Source organism: Bactrocera oleae, chromosome 5 (genome assembly GCF_042242935.1).
Source record: "Bactrocera oleae isolate idBacOlea1 chromosome 5, idBacOlea1, whole genome shotgun sequence".
Lineage (NCBI taxonomy): Eukaryota > Metazoa > Arthropoda > Insecta > Diptera > Tephritidae > Bactrocera > Bactrocera oleae.
This window is the reverse complement of record NC_091539.1, coordinates 4,397,565-4,420,683: the sequence shown is the minus strand read 5'-3', so window position 1 is coordinate 4,420,683 and position 23,119 is coordinate 4,397,565. Positions and strand designations below refer to the sequence as shown.

At 35.6% G+C, this 23,119-nt stretch overlaps 1 protein-coding gene across 4 annotated transcripts; it reads left to right on the top strand.

Annotated features, from left to right (window-relative positions):
• The first annotated feature begins 2,892 nt into the window (after nt 1-2,892).
• On the top strand, nt 2,893-21,851 carry zld (zinc finger protein zelda). 4 transcript variants are annotated; one of them, XM_014237458.3, is made up of 2 exons: nt 2,893-3,450; nt 14,615-21,851. In XM_014237458.3, exon 2 carries the CDS (start codon nt 14,932-14,934, stop codon nt 19,813-19,815), a length of 4,884 nt encoding a protein of 1,627 aa, XP_014092933.2. In that variant the 5' UTR covers nt 2,893-3,450; nt 14,615-14,931; the 3' UTR covers nt 19,816-21,851. The 4 variants fall into 4 exon arrangements, with proteins under 4 accessions (XP_014092933.2, XP_014092925.2, XP_014092918.2 ...); XM_014237450.3 differs by lacking the exon at nt 2,893-3,450 and adding an exon at nt 12,241-12,449; XM_014237443.3 differs by lacking the exon at nt 2,893-3,450 and adding an exon at nt 12,241-12,787.
• Nucleotides 21,852-23,119: the final 1,268 nt, after the last annotated feature.

Here is a 23,119-nt window from a genome sequence, read left to right as displayed (position 1 = left end):
ATATGTGCCTGTTTCACTATAATGACAACCCTGCCAATTTAAATCTCTTTTAACTGTTAATTAGCGACTGACTCATGTTAAAATTGAGCGCTGTTATTAGTTATTTCTTTGCTATTACTGTTATGTTGCAGACACACTGCAGACTTAGTGAATTTTTTCTTTTCTAATTTTTTTATTTTTTTATTTGTTGACGAAGGGAAGATACAGTATTTTTATTATAACGAAGCCCCAAAGCTTAGTTAGACTAATGAAATTGAAGCTTTATTGGCTGCTTAACGCCCCGCTAAATAAATTTTTATAAAGTTCCATTTCACTTGCTTTGCTTTCAGACAGTAAATCAGCAGAGCGTTTTTTCCATATTCCTATCCGATTTCGTGATGTCGTTCTAGAGTTGAATTTTATAAAAATTTCGAACCATAAACTCTTTTTTTATGAGCCAAAGCCACATTTAAATATAAGAGATCAGCAAATTATCGTTTTTCAAGCCTTTTTGGTATTTGCTGTTAATAACAGTGCGCCAATACAGCATTAACAGTGCTGCTCCAAGTAGTACACGCTGCTGCTGAGGTGTGGTGAGTTCACAGCGGAATATTTGCTACCACACAGTACACACACACAAGCGTAAATTGAAAGTGTAGTGACTCGATTGGCTACTGGTGTCAGCGGCTGAGGCAGCGTCAATAAGAAATGTTGCGCCACTAATTGGCAAATTGGTGTTGTGGTGAAGAGCGAAGACACTTACTTAAATTTATGTGTGTGTGTGTGTGTCTGTGTGTGAAACAATTGAAAGATGGTTGGATGTGTGAGTGAAGTCTTGCAAGTATTTTACAAGCTGTTAGTATGCTTTAGGGTGGCTGTTAAGCTAATGTAAAATGACTGTCAAACGATTGCGCTGACTTTCAGTGGCTGTTAAGCTGCTATTAGGCGTTGTATATTTATATCGTTAAAAAATATAATTCGAATTAAAATTAAAGAATGCTTTTGCTGTTGTTGTAATTGAAAATTATGAGAAAAATATTGAAAAACTGTTGATAAAAGTCGAGGGCTGTTGAAGTTATTTGAGCGAGGGCAGCAAAATGAGTGGTTGTCGGTAATGAATGATGCTGTAAACTCAATAGAACTTAATTATGACTTAGCAGCATGTAATGTAGAAGAATGTTGGTTATAAAAACAGCGAGAATAGCAGAAGTGGACGTTAATAAATATTGGGAATGAGTGAGAAAAGAAAAAGAGCGCTTAAAAGACAGCTAACAATGAAGACGAATAGCAAGCGCTGTAAAAGCGAATGATGAGATTGAGAGCGAGGAAGCGCCGTAAGCAAGCAGTTGGGGAAACATGCAGCATACGAGGATCACGAAGGCACTTTATGTTAGCAAGAAGTATGTGGTAGTAAGGCGAATATAACACAGCTACAATACATGGTGCGCTAAAGAGAGGCGCAACTGATAGAGAGATACCAAAAACAATAAACAAAAAAAATCCTAGTGAATGAAGCGCGCGTTGTATTTTTGCAGCTAAAGCGTATAGGCGTTTGGGGAGGTGGTGAAGAACTGCAGCCAGCAGCTGACCAACAACTATAACGCGCAGCTGAGACTGGCTGAGATTGCTTGCTGAGGCACACGCACACACACACACACACGCGCGTACAGCAATTCATGCTTTTCCCCCACTTTACTGGCTCTGCGCCAAGCAAACAGTGGTTGCTTGACTGCGTCGCCAACGAATGCCGATGAACGCGCCGCACGACAACCACCGAGCGCACGAGCGCGCGCCGAGCAAACCAATTGGCACTGCATGAATGAGTCGACCGACCAACGAACCAACCAACCAACCAGCCAGGCGTTGAAGCAGCAGCTAGCCGAACAACCAACTGGCCGACTATTAGACTGACGCAACGACGATTATTTTCGATAATTTTTTTTTTCGTACACAATTGGAAGCGTCTTTTTGCTTGCCTGTTCACTTTTGCTGCTGCTTTCGTGTCAATTTGGCGCTTGTGTGCGTGCGTGCGCGTTGCTATTGTTGTTGTTATTGAATTTCTTATACGCCGTCGTCGGCTTGGCCAAATGCGCCAGCTGTGGCCAGTTTCATTTGTATTTGGAACGCCGGACCGGAAAGAAGGACTCGCGAGCAGCTTGGCATACGGGCGATCGAGCGAGCTGAGCGCAGTTTTTTAGCTTTTAGCGCCTCTCCTCAGTTTTTTCATTTTTGATTTTCAATTCAATTATAAACCAAAAAATATTTCGGCAAATAAAAAATTTTTTGGCAAAAACAAAAACACATAAAAACTTTTCGGCATAAAAGATCTTGAAAAAAAAACAAATTGACAAATAAAAATTTGGCAAAAAGACAAGCAAGAAAACAAAATTTTCGGCAAACGTTAAAGTTTATGAGTTTATCATTTTTATTAAGTGCAAAAAAAAAAAATTGTAAAATATATGAAACCTAAAATTTTCAGTTGAATTTTCAGTTTTGTAAGCGAAAAATAAATAACAAAAAGTTACTAAAACGCGACGCGCGCGTGAGAAACCGATGCAGCAAGCTTTCTAGTAAAAGCGTGCGTGTAAAAGTGCTGCGCGCGTTCAACGAGACAAAATTCAAAATTCGAATTTCTGCAAGAAGCCAACGGCCGACACAACAAGCGCGGCGCGGCGCGACGCATAAGCGGCAAGCAAGTCAAACAGCGCGACGTAAAACGCTTAGCGCGCTACGAAAAAAGCGCAAAATAAATAAATTCAAGAACGTAAAGTTTATTTACGCTTAGCGCGCCTTGCAGGCGGCAGCAGAATTCGCCACACAACAAAATTCGTTAGACACTTTAGTTACGTTTTATTCTACATGGTTGTTTTTGAGTTCAATTGAGTTTAATTAGTAATATTTTGAGTTCATAATGAAGTTCATAAAGCAACAAGCAAGTATTACAAATATAAAACAACAACAACAAACAATCATTACAACGCACAAAACGAAGTTAAATAAATAACGAAAGCGAAATATAAAATAAAATATAAAACCAAATAAGCAACAATATTAACAAAAACAACACGACGAGTAACGAATATTACAAACTGGCGAAAAAAATTGCGAATTAACATAAAAAAAATGAACAAATAAGCGATCTACAAACAACAAACGGTAGAAGCCGGCGAGTGCGGCGAGCAAGTCAAGCAATTAAACAGCAAGTGGCTTGTGTGTGCAAGCGAGTGGTGTGACGCGGAGAGTAAAAACTCCGAAACTCTTTTTGTGTAAAAATTAAAAAACAAAAATATTTGTAGTTACAAAAAACACAAGTGATTTATGGAAAAGAACTAGCAAAAGTATTTATTTTGACAAAATTGCAACACCTTTGCTGGAAAATTTGGCAAAAAGGAGCAGTCAGCAGGATACCCGGCTGAAAGCATTGCTGCCGACTAGCGCGCACTTGCTAAACAACCGCAACAGCAGCACAATGTAAGCAGACATTTTTTATAAATTTTTTTAATAAATTTTCTGTTTTTTTTTATTACTTAGGCATAAACACGCTTTTTTTAATTTAAAAAAAAATATGTATATATATATATGATAAAACAACAACAATAAAAAATAACTCAGAAAATGTTTCATTATTTTGCACAAGCTACATTTATGTGGCGTTACAACAGCGCTTAATACAACATTAACAGCGAAAAACCATAAGGCTGTTAAGCAACATTTTGTTAAACTGTTAGCTACAGCAGGCAAATAGCGTCGGCAGCGCATTTTTGCAGGCTGTGTAAATATAGCTTCCAACAGCGCGTTTTGGCTGTGTTTCGACAGTTACTAAGTTTAAATCTTAGAATTTATTTATGCCAAATTTCAAGCAAATAGCATAGAAAGTAATAGCGATTTGCCAACTTCGAAAATAAGTAACTTTTGCTAGCATAACATCGATATTGCACAAATGGGATGGTCAATTCATGGCAAAATTTAAAAAAAAATGGGTTTTTAAGTCTAAAATTACAATCGAGTATAAATTTAGTAGAAATTTTTAAATATTTTCTGAGCAATTTGTTCGCTTTTAGCAGGAGTTTAGCGGTTCAATGAAACTATAAAGTATTTACAGTGATTATGTATAGCGCTTTTGTAGACAGCAGAAATATAACTTCTGACAAACCGTTTAGGCTGATTTTTGGCATTTAGCATGCTAAGATATTAATCTTTATTAAACTTAAAGAAAATGGCATAAAAATTAGAAACGATTTTGTAGCTTTGAAAAGTTACTTCTAGTTACTTCTTCATTAAAAGTAAAAATGTTAAATATTAGTTACAATTACATGATCATTTCATGGTAAAATTATAACAAAAGTGAAACCAAAAATATATTTAAATATATCCTGAGAACTTTGTATGTTTCTAGCTGGCGTTTAGCGGCTCAATGAGACTTTAAAGTATTCACAGTGAATAAAATTAGGTATTTAAGCAGTTTTGTGTAACCAAAATAGTTGTAATTGTCATGCTCAGAGTATCGTAAATCTAGAGTAAATGTTTTATTAAAATAAGCACTTTCGGCAAAAACAAAAATAAATTTTTAAACAACATTGCACAGTGTATAGGAACTTTTACGAGTTCTAAATATAACGAACATTATTTAAGAGCTCAAGAACTTTCTTGCTGTCAGGCAGTTATGAGTACTTTTAGGTAATATTATATTACAGCCGTGAAATTAAGTAAAATATTGCAGAGAATATAATAATATGTTTTTTTTCAAAATAAAAGTTCCACGCTATAATTCATAATAAAAATATTTTGGGTTTTTTATATTTTTTTTAAATCAATTCCCAGCAACTTTTTATGCACAATGCAGCAAAACTATATATACAAGTAATTCTTATAATTTATAAACAAAAAAAATACTATAATAATTAAAGCAATAAAACGGTTTCAAAGGTACCAAATTTCAACACCATAACTTAAAATTCTCAATATCTACTCGTATTTAAATAACTGTTTACTTATATATTATTTTCGATGTCTCAAAAAAGATATTTCAAGTCAGAAGGTTGAAGAAAATGGTGCTATTAAAAATAAGCTCCAATATAAGTTGAAAAAATATGCACAATTTCAGTGCTATAACTTTAAATTTCCAAAAAAAATTTAGCAAACAGCACAAAATGTTATTTTTGACATTTTATTTGCAAGTGAACAGTAAAAATATTTGGAATTCAATGTTATCAGCAAAATTGCTACAAACAATATGCTGCTATATTACAATATAACATAAATGTACCAAATTTCAGCGTCATAACTCAGAATTCTTAATATTTTCTTATTAGTTGATTATATATAGAAATCAAATAGAATAAATATTTTACGTCTGCTTATTTCAGAAAAATTATATAATAATGCTATATTTGCACTCAAGGTTCCAAAATTTCTGCGCAATAACTCAAAACTTTTGCCCATAGTCTTCATAAAATATTTAAATAATGACTTCTGAGTTTTTTTTTGCATTCGATTTTATTCCAAAAAAAGCTGCGATTTTTATATATTTTACTTAGCAACTAGTTCAGGCATATGTGTGTGAAATTCCTAGCAAGAAATCTCGAAAATGTAGACAATTTTTCTGAGCCATAAATGCTAAATTGGCAGACATTTATTTTGCTTTCAAATGGTTGAAAGGCATTATTAAAATTATTTTCTTAACTTTTGTTGAGCTCGAAAAATTTGCTTGGCGAATTAGAGAGCATGAATTTTCATTGCCATAACTCAAATTTATAAGCATTTTATTCAATTGGAAAATGTAATTCTTCAGAAATATTTACTATAAAATTTCATATATTTTTCATAGACTTTTTAGCGTTGAGTCCAATTCACTAATTTTTATTTTACAACCTAAAAGTAGCTTTTTAATAAAAAAAGATTATTATTTTGTATATTTATATTGTATGACATTTCATAAAAGTTTAAAAATTTATTTTATTTTGTTCCAAATTTATAAAATTAAATATTATTAATATTAAATCACATGAGAGACATTTTTTATAGTTTCAATTTAATTTTTTAATAATTTTTAGTTTTTGATATTTATTAAATTTCAAAATTATTTATAAATTTTTTTGTAAACTTATTAAACTTTTTAAAGCAGCGCTTTGAACGCATTTTTTTATTTTTTACTAGTTTTCAAATTTTTTATTTATGCTAAATATTTGCGTATTTCATTAGTTATCTAAATTTATAAAACTATTTGTAAGAAAACGGCTCTAAGAAAAATTAAAATCAGTTGCACATTTACTCAGGATTTTCAGGCGAACGTTATGGCTTCGCTTACTATTTATAACAACTCTCTACAGCACCCTACTCTACTTTCACAGATTAATCTTGCTAATTGCCAAATCAATGATTTTTTGCTTTCGAAAAAGGGGGTTGCATAGCCGCTCGCACAGCTTCCTCCCTCTAGTAAAACAGCCCGACAGCATTGCCGCAATCTCAGCAGCTGTAGCTGTTAGTTTTTGCGTGAGCACATAGGCATGTTTAATTAAAAAGCAACAATAACAACAGCCGGCTTGTTGGAATTGTTGCCAGCAGCTGCTAATAGCGACGGCATGCATTGGAATAAATGCCGTTGCGTAAACGACGGCTGTGATTCACTATGTTATGTTTATGTATGGGAATTTGGCGAGAGCGTGACAAATTGTTGAGATGTTATGTTTCAAGTAAAAACGGAATTGAAAATTTAGTTTTACAAAAAATTTGATTCAAGCATTAAAGAGAAATTACGATGGAAAATTATTGAAACGTTTTTACAATTTATTTTTTCTAAAAAAAAATAGTGGATTAACTAATATAGGAAAAAAATGAAAAAAATATCAAAAAAATTTTAAAATGAAAAGTTTTTACAATTTATTTTTTCTAAAAAAATAGTTAATTAGAAAAAAAATGAAAAATATATCAGAAAAATTTTAAAATTTTTATGAAGAATGTCAGATATCAAGAATTAATAAAAAGAATTAAATTAAACAAATTGTCAATAGAGCTCTAGAGTTCCAGTATAGATTAGCAATTTAAAAACATAATTAAAATTTAAAAGTTTTTATGATCAATATCAAACAAAATGGCAATAAAGCTTTTGAGTGCCAGTATAGAATTTTTTAAAATATTTTATAAACAATTTTAAAATATTTAATATAAAAAATTACACTAAATTTTACAATTTTTATGAAAAATGTCAAACATTCAGAATTAATAAAAGAAATTAAACTAGTCTAAATTTGAATTGAGCTATAGATAATGTTGCAAACATGTATGTCCACCAAAGCTTTTTTGGGAAACTAATATATTAGAAAAGTGTTAAAAAATGGCAAGGTAAACAATAAAACTGACCGCTTGCACCAGAAGCTACTACATAAGACAAGCAGTAATGCCAGATGGAGGTTCAGTTTAATTTGAGATAAATTTTTCGTTATACAGCACGTCAACGCTTTATGAGAACTTTAAGAGCGACCTGATATCTCAGTTCGTCTAGTCCCTTGACGGTATCGTCGTTAATTATACCCATGGTCTTGGCGATCCTGCATGTACTTGAGGCTTTTCATCTCGCCCTGAACCGTCTGTCAGGCCTTTCGGAAATTTCATTGTTTATCGTTTTTAGTGACTTCCGTATTTACTGTACTTGTTCGGTTTCCAGACGAATGGCGCTTTGGCCAATCTCATGAACTATTTCGTTTCACGGAATTCTTTTGTGATCTGGAAGCCAGCATATATTATCTACTGCCTGCCTGCTTCTAAGTACAAGTATGCGTACATTCAACCGCTGGAGAATCATGATAAAGTCCGAAAAGCCCCACTTCACTGGCTTTTTCCGTATTTCGAAACAATTTGGGATGAAATATGTTCGAATCCACTCAAATGTGGGTTAAAATTAAGGTTGGGTAGAATTTAAGAAAAGTGAGGTGGATCAAACAACTAGAAAGGCAGTTTCAGACGCGTTAATCAATCTTGTGTTGAAACGCTAAAAATTTTGTAAAAATAGCAGAGATCCTTGGGAGTAAATACAAAACTAGCTGGATAACCCGAATGAAAACGGAAAAACACGTTAGAATAAGCGTGAAGATATCCTATTTCATAAACAGATCAATTATGGTTTGGCTTACATTTGGAAATCAACAGGTCTGCTTAAGGCTACCACGAGACTGTCCTAGTTATGGCAACAGCCGTTTTCTCAACACTTGCAATATGCTGTTTCATTTTCGTATCATGTGTGTTGTTTTTGTAATTTTTATGTAACATAATGTTGGGAGAGTCATTTGGAGACATCAAATTTTTGAAATCTTTTGAAAGAGTCAAACATATTTTCTTTTATTTACGATGCTGCTTGCTTTTATCGCTCAACTTAAGTCCTCAGTACTGTCAATTCACAATAATTATCTTTTCACCAACACAAATACCTTAAAATGTGTTACATTATATTCAGTTATGTTTACGTTTACGTTAACGTTAATGTGAAATATTAAAAGTGCCTTAAATTGTTGTTGCTTTTTGACTTAAGCATAATTTATGGTATGCGCGTACTTAAGCGTGTATTTCATTTGAGCTGCGGCATAATTTCGAGGATCACCAACTAATTACAGATGTAAATGCATATATGTATATGTATGTGTGTATCTGAGTATATCTGATTATTTGCAACAAATCAATTGCAATTAAGCCGAGCACATGCAAAATGCGCATTAAAAACGGCGCTTTATGATACATAAGTGGCGGCATAAATGCATGTACAGAAGTGTGTATGTGTGCGTGTTGTTTTATATGCATTTTTGTATTGTATTGTATGTGCAGATGAAAGTGTGGGAAGATCATTTTGCCGAAAAAATACATTAAGCGCTTAAGTGTGTTTTCGAATATATTTCTGAGCATATGTTTATGTATATGTGCATGTGTCTGTATGTTTGCATGTATACTTTTCGCGAGAAGTCGAAATGTTTAATGGGTACGTGCCACAAAAGGTAATTAATGGAACAGGCTAACGTAAAAAATGGCATAAATAAAAAATTATAACCGCAACAACAACAATGTTGAAAACATTTATGCAGAGATTTTACGAGCTAAGCACAATGCATACATACATATATGCATATAGGTATATGTGTACGTATTGAAGCTTAAGTACATAAATAAGTGTGAGGCATGCTTAAAGTAGAGGCGGAACACAAAAACAACAAAAATAAAAAATTAAAATTACAATATAAGAAATTACAATTTAAAAATTAAATGAAAATTTTTAAATATAAAAAAAAGAGTTTCCAGAATAAAAGAATTGAAAACAATAATGTAAAAAATAAAATAAAAAATTTTAAAAACAATTAAAACTAAATTTGCACAAAAGAACTTAAAATAAAAATTTTAATAGCGAAAATAAAATTACAAAAAATTAATTATACTTTAAAAATTGAAATTTTACGAATTAAAATAAAAAAAAATAATAATTAAAAATAAAAATATAACTACATAAGAATTTCAAAAATAAAATTTAAAATAACATTAAATTTATCAAAAACAAAAAACAAAAAAAATTAGAATTTAAAAAATAAAATATTAAATTTACCAAAGTCAAGTCATTGAAATTAAAAAAAAAAAATATTTATAAAATTTTAAAATATTTATTTTTAATTTAAATTAAATTTTTTTAATATTAATTAAATTAATTTTCTTAATTTCAAAATACAACAATTAAAAATATAAATTTAGAAAAGTAAAATGAAATCAAAAAAATAAATTTATTAATAATAACTATTAATTTGAATATATAAATATAAAAATTAATTAAAAAGAAATTTAATATAAAAATAAAAACCCCACACTTAGAAATTAAAAATACAAATTTCCAAAATAGGTGTATAAGAAGAAAACTAAAACTAATAATAAAATAGAAAAAATTTATTAAAAGTATAAAATAAATTAATAATACAAGTAGACTAAAACTTTAAAAATTAAATTAAAATGTTAGAATAAAAAATTTAAAACTTAAAAAATTAAATTTAAAAAAAAAAATTAAATTAAATTACAAAAGCAAAAATAGATTTTTAACAATTTTTTACAGTTTTTTTTTAGATTTAAAATAATTTTTAATACAAAAATTTTAATTAAACATGATTTGTCATGTACAATACAATACAATAATTAAAAATATAAAATTTTAAAAGTGAATTTAAATAAAAGTAAAAATAAATAAGAAGTATAAATTTTAAATATAAAAAAAAAAATAGTTTATAAAAACTAAAATTTAAAATTAAAAAATTCCAAATCTAAAAATTGAAAATTGCTTATATAACAAGAAAATTTTATTTACAAAACCAAAACTGAAATTCAAAATTTTTTATTCATAATTATTTTTATTTTATTTTAAAATATAATAGATAAAAACATTAAATTCGATAATAGAAGGTAGGTAGTCTTTCGACCCACCTAGGCCTTTAAGAGGCCCATTGTGATACCACCGAGACTGCCGTCCCCTCACTCTATTGGCTCCTCTCTGAACCACCGCCGATAATAGAAACTTAACAATAAAATTAAAAAAAATCATTTAAAAGTATAACATAAATTTAAATATAAAAATAAATTTGAATTTTTTTTTTTTTTTAATTAAATACAAATTTAGGATTAAAATTTAAATAAATTTTTTATTTACTTTTTTTTAATCATAAAGTAAGTTAATAAAGTAAAATAAAAACAAATAAATTAAAAACACAATTTAAAAGAAAGAAATTTAAAGTTTAAGAATGAAAAATAAGGAGAAAAGTTAAAATTTCAAACAAATAAAATAAAATTAAATAAATAAAAATAAAATCATTTAAATAATTCAAATAAACTATTAAAAATCATTAAAAATTAGCAAATTAATTTTGAGCCTTTTTCAGAAAGTGCCAGGTATATTTTAATACCAAAACAAATATATACCCTAACAACGAGATGGCTTTCAGCAAAATTTTGCCAAAACCAACGAAAATTGTTGTAAGCGACAATGCAATATTGCCAAACCATAAGCGCAATGCATTTTTAGAAGCTGCGCTATGCGTGTTTGTGCATTACAATTTCGCCAACTAACAGCTCTACAGCAAAGAAAAAGGCGAATACAATGAAACTTTCTAACACAATGACCTAGAAATAGTAATTTTGCGAATTCCAAGCATGCAGAATAACTGTAAAATATTGTATTATAGTATTGATGGTTGCAACTAGTAGGCGTTGCTAGAGCTCAAGGATAACACTGCACTTCTGTTCATTGTGCGCTATCGCCGGCAACCGACTATTGTTAAGGCCTTTATAGGTGCCGCATACCTGTGCGCTGCGCGTCGCGCTAAGGATTCGCTAAAGCGTTGTTTAACTTCCGCAAACGATTACAATTTTTCGCAATTAGTGGAGATGCCACTTCATTGCAATATACATACATAATTAATAGCGCAGTTCCAGGTAAAAGGTAATTAAAGATGCGCGACGCGGCGCGCTGCGCGTGTAGAGTGTATGTGCTGCGCGTTGTTACTTGGTGAAAGAGCGCAAATTAAAATTTATGTGTATGTACATATGTATGAGCGCTGACTGTCGCGCAAGTAGATAGATAGTTAGTGCGATATATATATATATATAGATAGATAGCTATGTATGGAAAATGTGTGTATGTGTGCGTATATACGCATGCGCTCATGTTGCTCGCGATAAAATGGGATGTTAAGGCAACAGACTTAGTATTTTTGTCCGTATTTAGTTACTTTCGACAGTTAGTTTACGCCAATGCGCGCAATTTAAGATACATTTCGCTAGAAGGGCTCAGCGCGCTGCAAGTAGCGCAAGGAGCTATGATATATACACACACACTTGCGCGCTATGTGTAAGCAGCCATTTTGCCGAAGGTATGCAGCGCTCTGCCACAACACACGCCGGCGCTGTCAGCGCTGCTATAGCTGCTGTTTGTTGTTATTACTTTTGTATGCTGTGCGCGCACGCGCAACATAACTATACAGCAGCGACAAGCAGTTGCTTGCGCACTGACTTCGTTACGAGCGAAGATCGGCGCATACGAACACATATACACATACATACACAACACAACCAGCCGAACACACGAACGCGCATAAGCAGGACAACGGCTGACAAAAACGAGACAAACACATACATACAAATGTGCATAGCTATAGCATAAGCTGTAGCGCGCTCTGTAGTTGCGCCCCTTATGTATGTTGTTGTGTTTGTAGTAGCACTACAGCAGAAGTAATATCATAGCCCAAATTTCGGCATATCGCCACAGAACGACAGTAACGATCGTGCCGTGTAGTTAACTACCTAAGGATCATACAAACGTAGATGCCTTTGTGGCGACAAAAAAAAGTTCGAAATTATCAACTGATAACAGACTACGAAAAATATTTCGACAAAAGTGCGCAAATATTTGTGTGTTTAAAACAGTTTATGATAAGTGCTTGATGTTGAAGAGACAACAGGTGAGCGGCAGCGACTGCCAGTGTTATAAAAAAAGTTGCATAAAAGTTCAAAAGCTTGAGAAAAAAAAGCTCAGTTTTGTATGAAAGTGCCTAGCGAAAGGACAACGTGATTATTGATTATTTTAAAAAATATAAAAAACGGCTATATTCAAAAATATTTGAATTTTCAAGTTAAAATATATTATTTTCTCAAAAATCAGTGCGTGAAGTTAGAACGCTCGAAAGATTGTGATAAAATTGAACTTCTGAAACAGTGATAACAAAAAAACGACAAGTCACTTAGTGATATTAAAAGTGCCTCAGAAGTTTTAAAAGATTAAAAGATTACAAATAAAATAGTAAGTTTTTTTCATATTCAGAAATCGTCAATTAAAAGCTGCGAAAAGTGGTCCAAAGCTTCGCAAAACTAAAAAGCTTTCTAAAAGCTTGAAGCTTTTCTGTAAAAGTTGCGTAGAAAAGCAATTTTACAATTTTTATTGAAGGTGCATTTCTAAAAGCTCTATGGCAGTTGAAAAACCTTCAAGCTTTTCTGTAAAAGTTGCATAGAACAGCAATTTAACAATATTTATTGAAGATACATGCAGAATTTTTATTGAAGATAGGGCTAGAAATTTAATAGAAACCGCTAGAATATTAAGAGAGTAACGAAGACGAGTTGAGGTGTGTTTGTGGCGGATTGAAAATCACATTTAAACACACAATTTTGAGGTTAGCTTAGTTTAAAAGTAATGCTCGCAAAAATGAAAAATAGAGAGAACTTAGAAGATTTTGGAAAATTATTTTTTGAAACTTAAAAAAAATATGAATCAAAGAAGTGCTTAGTGATATTTTGAGCTTGATTTAGATCAAAAATACTGCGAGAATAAGAAATAAAATCTATTGAGAACAGAGGAACTTAGAAAATAAATGTTTAAAATTTATTTTGAGGTTAGTTCAGTTTAAAAAAACTATTACAAAGCACGAAAATTCAAATAAAAATACATAGAGGATCAAAATCATTTAAAAGTAGAGTGGAGAGAGAACAAGTGCATTCAAAGGCGCTCAATAATGCAACGAGTAATGTATGATTTATTTTAAGGTTAGTTTCGTTAAAAAATACTGCTCAAAGCAAGCAATACAAGGCGTGTGAACAAATATATAACGAAAGTAGAGAGTGAGAAGACAAGTGCATACACAGCACTCAAAATATTGTAGGTGGTTCTAGTGAAAAAGGAAGAGAGTCAGATCAGAGAGTAAGCGAAAGAAAGCGCTTATTGCAGCGTTAAGAGTGTAACAAGCAAGCGTAGGTTACTAGTGTGCTTAGTTCAAGCATGCAAAACAGTTACATATATTAGAATAAATTTTGAGGTTAAGGTAAGGTATGGATTGAGACTTTATTACATTAAGGTAGTATACTAGGAAAAACTATGTAAAGAGTTATAGAAAAGAAGTTTCTAAGTCATGAAGAGACACGAAATTGGTAGAAACTTAATTGAAGAAGTGGCGCTAAAATGAGGAGTACGATACGATATTTGAAGTTTATTTTAAATTTTAGATTCTAACATTTTTTGTAAATAAAGTTCTGATAATTCAGAGCAGTTTTGAGGAGTCAATTTTGTTAAAAAAGTAGAGGAGTAAATTAAGCGTGCAAAAATAGTTTAAATTTGATTTGATTTTAGCGTCTACTAAAAATTAGTAAAAAAATTGTAAAATCCCGAAATCAATCGAAAAATAACGAAGTGTAATTTAGAGAGATTATTGTAGAGAAGCGCTCTGGGAGAAGTGTAAATAACGGCTGTAGTTTAGCTTAATCAGAGTTTTGAGAAGATTACCAAAAATTACTAGTAATTTGCAAAGCTGTGAAAGCATGTGAAAACTAAACGAAGTGGTTTTACAACCCGTTAAGCGTCTCGCAGACGCCAAGCGCCTTATTCTGACTATTGTTGTTGTTATATATTATTTATTGGACATTATTAATTACACAAAACGTCTTTGTCGTTCTTGTACATAAAGCCAGCGCTATGTAAATGAAGTCGAAAAATTATAGCGCCGCGCCTGCGCAGTTTCCTTTACAACTTTTCGTATCTGCACAGTCATTTCTTTGCTTCTTTACTTTTTTATGTCGAAAAACACTTAGTCATCAGTGCAAATTTTTAACTCCACACATTTTTTTTTCGCTTTTACAGTTCTTCGAAAACCAGCAACGACAACCGAATGCGCAGCGAGTCAGCAACACGCGACGAACGATTATAAAAATCGAAATAAAAAATACACACATACAGTCAGTCTTCAACGCAGAGACGCAACAAAAGCATTAATACACAACTTGTTGCAGACACGCAATGTGCTAGAGTGCTAGCCAGCGCAGCGCTAAGAGACAGTTGAGATTTTACGCAAATCAGCCAAGTCCACACATACCACAACCAAAGCGTAAATTTATACTTTATAGCACTTTTCAAAGAAACAGAAATATTAACAAAAACACATACAACATATGTAGTTGATGGCCTCAATTGAAACAGAGATGCCGCCGATGCATGCGGCTGAGACCGGTGGCGTGGCCGGTGGCGGTGTTGCCGACAATGGCAGCAATAACGGCAATGCTAACGCTAATGGCGGCAACAATGTCGCAGCGGCCGTCTCTAGCGGACCGCATTCGAATGGTAGTGGCGTTGGTGATGCCGGGCAACCGGGCACAAATAACAACAACAATACGATTAGCGCCGCTGCAGACTCGAGCGACAACCAGCCGGGCACACCGCAGCCACCCACTAATGGCCAATTAATTGCCAACAACGAGCAGCAGCAACAACAGTTGGGACATAATCCCTACGGCATGTACACTTCGGTAGCGACCACAACGAATGGCAGCGTCGGCTTGCCACATATGTATGGCGGCAGCATTTACGCCACGGCTAGCAGTCAACCAGATATGCAACAGCAACAACAACAGCCACCCTACCCCAGCTATCTGAACTCCTTCGAGCAGTTCTACCAACAGCAGCAGCAACAACAGCAACAGCATCAAGCTGGCGCTGCCATGGATTATGGGCTGATGTATGGCGCTGGCGGCAACAGCAATGGCAGCAGCGACTACAAATCCAACCAATCGGCAGCTAGCAATGTGCGTTACCATCCCTATCTTAACAACCCGACTTCGTGCGGTACCGCCGACGGCAGCAATCGCAATGGCACGCCCGAGACTAATACTAACGGCGTTGCAGGCGGCACATTACCGTTGCCACAAAGCAGCGCCGCCGTATCGACTACCACGAATTCGCTGAGTCCGCGCTTAGTTAGCTCAAGCAGTCCAACATCGACTTCGACACACATGCAGTTAAGCGGCAGCTCTGCAACCGGTTCGCCGGGCGGCAACTGCAAGCTACAATGCAAGAAATGTGGACTCATGTGCGCCAGCGACAACGAGCTGCAAGAGCATATCACCAATGTGCATGGCGCCTCGCCCTATGGCAGCAGCGGCTACTCCAGCTCGCCATACATCAAGGAGGAACTTTCCTCGGGCTCGCAACAGCAGTCCACAGCAACACAGGGCGGTCAGGGTGGCAATCCGGGTGAATTGCTTGATTTGGATTCACAAAAGATGGTTTATCCGCCTGCACCGGGCAGCATACAATCGCTGTTGCATCATCCACATCAGATGCATGAACCAGTTGGTGGTAGCGATCCGCTGCACTCTATGCACAGCATGCAACAACGCGCTTTACCCGGCTGGGAGCAGCCACAGCCGCCAAATAACGGCATGCAGGAGAGTATGCCAGCCTACATGCAGCAGCAGCAGCAACAGCCCACACAACCACAGCCAGGCCAACAGCAAACAGATTTGAGCGTCAAGCCACCGCATGCGAATCAATCGCCATATTACTCGCCCAAACAGTCGCCTTATCATGTGCCAGGCAGCATGCCGAACGGTGCAGCTGGCATGGTTATAAAGCAAGAATATGGCATGATTAAAACTGAGTACCCTGACTCACAGAATTATGTGGATAAGTCTTTTGATCCCACTGTAACCGCTGATATATGTCAACAACCCCCGCCCTCCGTACAACAACAACAACAGCAGCAACAACAGCAAATGATGCCGGTTTCTTCAAGCCCAGCGGAGTTTCCTACGACTACCACTGGGCCACAGGATCCGCAACAGCAGTATCGTGGTTTTGAGCCACCCTCTTCGTCATCCGTTAATACAGTGAGTTTGCCTACTAAGGCCGCCACTTGGAAGTCGAATGAGGCACGTCGCCCGAAGACATACAACTGCACCGCTTGCAACAAGTGGTTCACTAGCTCGGGACACCTGAAGCGTCACTACAATACCACCTTGCATAAGAACGCAGTCAAATCTAGCGGTCAGCCAGATCCAGCAACGCTGCCGATATCTGCGCACCATCATCCGGCACGTGATCCAGTCACAACAACAAAGTCACACAGCCGTCGCAATAATGCTAATGCCGCTGCAGCAGCAGCAGCTGCCGCCGCCGCCGCCGCCGCCGCACAACAACAGCAACCACCTGCACCGGTGCAACCACCCGAACCGCCTAGAGGTTCGCCGGACTTTGCACAGGGTGCGGGTATGGGCATGTCGCAGTACTCCGCTTCACCATCGCCGACACAACAAATGCAGATGAACGGTCTACCGTATGGCGCCAACCCAGGCGGCTATCAGCCACAACAACAACCACAAACGCAATACTTGAATCAAGTGCAGTCTTCGACGAATAGTCATTCGCCCAGCCATATAAATGTGCCGGGTATCTCGCCAAACAACACACAAACCGTTTTGAACGGTCACCCAAACGGGTTAGCAGGTCCCTCCGCCCCAGTAACACCACAACCAATGCCGTCCTCCCACACGAGGGGCCTGCTGAACAAAACAACAACCACTACCACAAAGAGCGAACCCTTGGAGGACAACTACCCGCACAACAGCAACAGCAACAACAGCACAATGCACATTCGCTCGCCACAGCTGGAAGCGGAATTGGACACGGATCAGGAGTTGGACAACACGCTGTCGTCGGAGGAGCGGGAGCGCTCCCAAATGGACATGGAAATGCTGCAGCAGCAACAGCAGCAACAACTGGAAGAGGAGGCAGCAGCAACAGCAGCAGTGGCAGCGGAACAGGCACAGGAGGCCGAGGTGCAGTTACAACGCCACCGTCAGGCACAAGCGGATCTTCAGCAGGGGGAGGAATTACAGGTTTTCCACCATCAACTGCTGGAGGAATTGGAGGGGCCGCAACGGCACTATCACAACACAACGCCCACGCTCAATCCGGCGTCGGAGCACAACATGCGAGCGCTATCGCCCCTTATTACCTCCCACCAGCACTACCACCAGGAGCAGCTGCGACGTCCGCCGGGAATGGTGGACAACATTTTCTCTCCCATGCAGCCGCCAGCGGCAGTCACTATGCCAGCCAATATAATGGATCCCCAATACAACATCCTACCTTTGGGTATCAACACGCCGCCGCTGCTCAGCAGCAATATGCAGCTGCTGCAGCCGCAGCCGCCCATCACCAACACCAGCACAGCTACTATGGTCAATATGGGCAACATCCATATGCTGCACAGCCACCACCACACCCAGCAAGCGGCGCCGGAACAGCAGGAGCGGCTGGTGTTACCATCCATGCGCAGTATGCTGCTCAACAATACCAGCATACAGTCGCCGGTGGACCACATCAATTCCATCACGCCGCAGCTGCTGCCGCCCATCACCACCACCACACAGCAGCTGCTGCCGCCGCTGCAGCAGCAGCCGCAGCTGCACACCACCAACACCATTCCATCATACCAGCAGCTGCAACAGGAGTCGGAGCTGGCGCCGCTGGAGCCCACAATGACCTATCACACTATTATTGGTAATGAGACGGCAACGTCTAGCGAAGATGGAGAAGTGCTTACCATTAACAGCAGCAGCGGCAGTAGCGAAAGTAACGACTACATACAATTGTCTACGATGGATGCATACGGCGGACTGCAAGCGCAACAAATGATCACCGCCGACGGACAAATACTACAGTTTATGTCCTCCTCAATAATGGGTCAGTCATTCTATGCACTACCGCCGCGCACCACTTTGCGTGAGTCATATCCACGTTCACCACAAGAGGGTGACTTGCCGCCAGCTCATACGATTTTAGGCACTGGTGTGCACATGCAAGAGCACCTGTACCTACAAGAATCATCGCAGCCAATGGACGACGGTGCAGTTGCACCGTATTCACCAAAAGATGACCTATCCAGCGCGGACACGACCAGTAAAGGTGAAATAAATACAACCGCTACAACCCAAAATGATGAGAGTGGTCTCTCAGCCAACGACAACTCTACAGCTGACAACAATACCGGCACAACCAACACAAGCACCAAGAACACCGCCGCCAAAAACGCCACCAAAAAAGCCGCAAAACCACGTAGACCGGCTAAACGTCAAACCGCGTCGAAAAGGAAGATTTCGCCCTCACAATGCACCACTACGCCACGTTCCATCACGCTACCGAACGGTCGTGTTAAATGCCTGGAATGCGATAAGGAGTTCTCCAAAAACTGTTACCTCACTCAACACAACAAGAGCTTCCACTCCGGTGAGTATCCATACCGTTGTACTACCTGCGGTAAACGTTTTCCTTTGCCGGAAATACATCGTGTGCATAACTCACGACATCATGCCACCGATAAGCCACACAAATGTGATCGGTGCCCCAAACAATTTCATCACAAGACCGACTTACGTCGACACATTGAAGCCATACACACAGGCATGAAGCAGCATGTCTGCCCATTGTGTGATAAGGGCTTCTGTCGTCGAGATCATTTGCGTAAGCATATTGAGACGCATTCGCGTCCCAGAGTGGTCGCCAAACGTGTGCTTAACGCCATAGTTGAAGAGGGCTTATTTGACATGTCAACACTGGAGAAACCATACAGACCATATGAAAATGACACGCCTACCAAGACAAAAGACGTAGAACAAGACCAAAATAATACAAACTCGAACAATGCAGGCCAGGACCAGTGCACAGAACCGAAACAACCCAAGGCTAAGAGACGAAAAAAGGCAAGCGCCACACCAGTGGGTACAATACAAGCCAATAATGTTAAGGTCGAGCCCGTTGAGATGCCACCACCGCTATATACAGCACCACGTGCGCGTTTAACGTCGACGGCTGTAAGTGGGGCACTAGACGAGAGCAGTTATGTACTAAGTTCGACTGACGAAAGTTACATAGAAGAAGATAATTTGGTTATCGCGGATGGCAATTTAGAAGCAGAAAATAGTTATATAATTAAAGAGGAACCATATGTAGATGGCATGCCATATACAGAAGCTTTGCCCGAGAAGCAGCTGTCAGCCTATTTCTGATCAAAAGACAGCAGTAGTTAGTGGAAAGAAATATTAGAAATACAGAAAAAGGAATTGTAAGTTGGGTCAGGGTTTTTGAGCGTTTTACAGTTAATAAAGATGAGTTAAAAGGCACCATTCGAGTTATTGGTGTGTAGAAAACAAATTAAACAGTAGCAATTGGACGACAGACAGTTCAGTGTTTCTGACGTGGTCTATGACATAATACGCACTAGTACTAACAGTATTAAGAGGACGCAGTATTTTGCATTTTGCAGCGGCGTTTTCAACGGCTAAGTATTAGCTACGGGTAGCAAGTTAAGCAAGTTTTTAGGATGTCTGTAATATACAGCATCGATACAGACGGTTCTACAATTTCGGTACAACGTAGAAAGTAGAGTGACGAAGACTCGAATAGGAATGCTACCATTCTCCGTCTGCTGCAGACGAGCAATTGCCTTCGCTGCACTACGGCAGTAAGACGTTTGATAATCTCTGAATTGCTAAGCTCCAACTTGACGCTCAAGCCTCTAAGCTTGCAGGTTTAGGATGCGCCAAAGACCTGCATATATGACTGAAAGAGTTTGATAGCGCTGTTAACCACAGGGGTTTGTAAGTGTAGCGCTTAATTTAGGTTGCTTAAAGCTGTCGTTTTTTTCGCTATTGGTACGAAAGCAAATTATGCAGCTTAATTATAGCGTACTTGGGCCTCGGCTTATGAAGTAGCGCGAAGTTTGTAGGCGTTGAGGAAAACGACTGAACTCGCTCGGTTCCAAAGTGCGATTAGAATTTCCGTGTAGCTATGAGAACGTTGACAAGGTATGAAGTTTAATAGCAAACCAATTATGTTTCAAGTGTAGTTGAAATAAACAGTGGACCAGACAATAAACCGACCAAAGTAACTTAGATGTTACGGCCTTACAGCGGTACGTATACAAGAAACGCGCTACGGTCTGTGATGTAGCAAGCAAAATGCCAGGCGACAGCGCCTTAACGGTGTGTTAGTGGTGTACTAGTGAAATTAGCGGCGATTGCACTAATTAAAGACGGCTTGTATGGATTTCTGTGTATTTAAAGCGCAAGAACTAGGAATTTTTAGTGGTAACCTTGTGTTTTCTTGTCTACTGCGCGAAATTGTGCAACTAACGGCGCTGTGTACTGGTTCGTATGCCTAAATCGTACGTTTATTTGCGGCCTTTGCTAGGCGCCGCTTGCCAAATGCAACCAAAACCACCTCAAAATGCCATATTTACAAGTACTTATCTAGATTTGTATGAATTGAATTGAATTTATTATTTTCAACGCAAATACCTCAACAGCTGAAGAATGGAATATACTCAGGGTAGCTAACTAAAAAAAAATAGTATTATATAATTTATATATATATATATACATATATGATTTCAAAACCGATAATTATTTGTATTATTTTTTGTTAATTACATAACCTCATAATTTTAATTACTTGTAATGCAACGCTCAAACCCAATACATTAGCTTATCTTTGTATATTGTTTTCATTTTTGTATTTTATGCATTTACATATATAATTTTTTCATAAAAAAATTTGAGTAATTTTGCAATTGAATTAAACATATAAATTTGCATAGCGTAAATGTACTTACGCACTTTTTATGTTAAAGCCAAAATTATGTAAAGCACAAGCATTTGAAAGGAACAATAATGAATATTTGTATTAATTATTTTTAATTAACTTCTTTTTCTGCAGTATAAATAAACAAATTTTGCAATTGTAAAGTATTAAACTTTTTATTTTTTGGATTTGCAAAGAAGAAGAAGCAGCAGCAATTGCATGGAAATTAGACGAAATGGCTTTGTCGTTTTAGTATTCTATCTTTCATAGTATTACTTATTTATAAAAAAAAACACGTAAAACATACATAACTGTATCTGTAATTAGCGCACAGCAAACGCTCATTTATATAATTTAGTTTTAAATTTTATTTTTAGCTAAGTTTGTTTATGTTTTATTAAACAACACGCAAAAAAAAAATATTTTGTAAACAATTGCCAAGGCTGTACTTAATTACAATAAATTCAAAAAAAAAAATTTAAGAAAAAAATAATTTTTTTTAAAATAATTTTAGGCAACGCACAAGCACTTATTTCCTACAGTGTGCCAATACAGGCTTGCATTTGTGACAGAGTGTGCAAAAATTTCGATATATGCGAATATTTACCGTTTATATATATAAGAAATTGTTGCAGTTTAGCATACCAGCAATCAAAATTTAATTTATTTACTTTAAGCTTTGTTTTTTTTTTATATGTAATTCTCTTGTCAATAAAATTTCCAATACACATTTAAATTACAAAAGTAGTTTCTTGTCAATAAATTCTTTTTGGTAACCAAAATTTTCAGTATTTTAATTTCAAAATAAACATTACTGCTTATTATAACTACTTTTTAAAGCAAAAATTTTATATTTAAAATTTCTAGCTTCTTCAATTTTTATAATTATTTTCCAAATAAATTTATCAGATAACTTGAAATGTATCTTAAATTTAATTAATTGAATTAATGTTTTAACAAGTTTAAAAATTTTCAATAACAAACAAATTTTTTTTTTTTAAATTTTTCAAACCGTTAGATATATATTTGTTTTATTTTTTTAAACCGTTCTTGATTTTATTATTTCCCTTTGTATTTATTTCATTTTGTTTCTTAATTATGTAAGATTTATTAGTAATGCTTTCAATTTTTTTGAACTCTTTTTATTCAAATACTCTGAAACTAAGCTAATCTTTTTTTTCAAAAATATAATTTATTTTTCAAATATTTTTTTATTTTTTTAAATATGTATTCAATTATATTTATTTTTAACTATTTCTATATTTTTTATTTTTATTTCTCTTTTTGTTTCTCATATAATACTACTTTAAACTATTTTTTTCAAAAAAACTAATATGTTTTCAAAAATATTTACTAATTTTTTACAAAGAAGTTTTATAATTTTTTTCAAAATACTTTATATTTTTTTCAAAATATTTTTATTATAATACATTTTATTAAATTTTTAATTGCAAATATCTTTATAACTTTTTATATTAAATATTTTTTTTAAATTTTTATTTCAAACAATTTTTTCATAAAACTTAAACTGAACTAAAATTTTTTGCTCAAAAATATTTTTTAAGAATTTAAAAATTTCTTTTTTTTCCAAATATATCTATTTTTTTATATTAATGAATTTATTTTTTAACTTTTTATTCTAAAATTTTTTATTAAACTTTTTTTTTGGAAAAACCAAAACTGAACTAAACTTTTTTTTCAAAAATACTTTTTAAACTTTTTGTCCAAAAT

Bases quoted from the DNA above. Each gene is read 5' to 3' on its own strand.
- zld (XM_014237458.3), top strand. From the start codon at position 14,932: ATGGCCTCAATTGAAACAGAGATGCCGCCGATGCATGCGGCTGAGACC.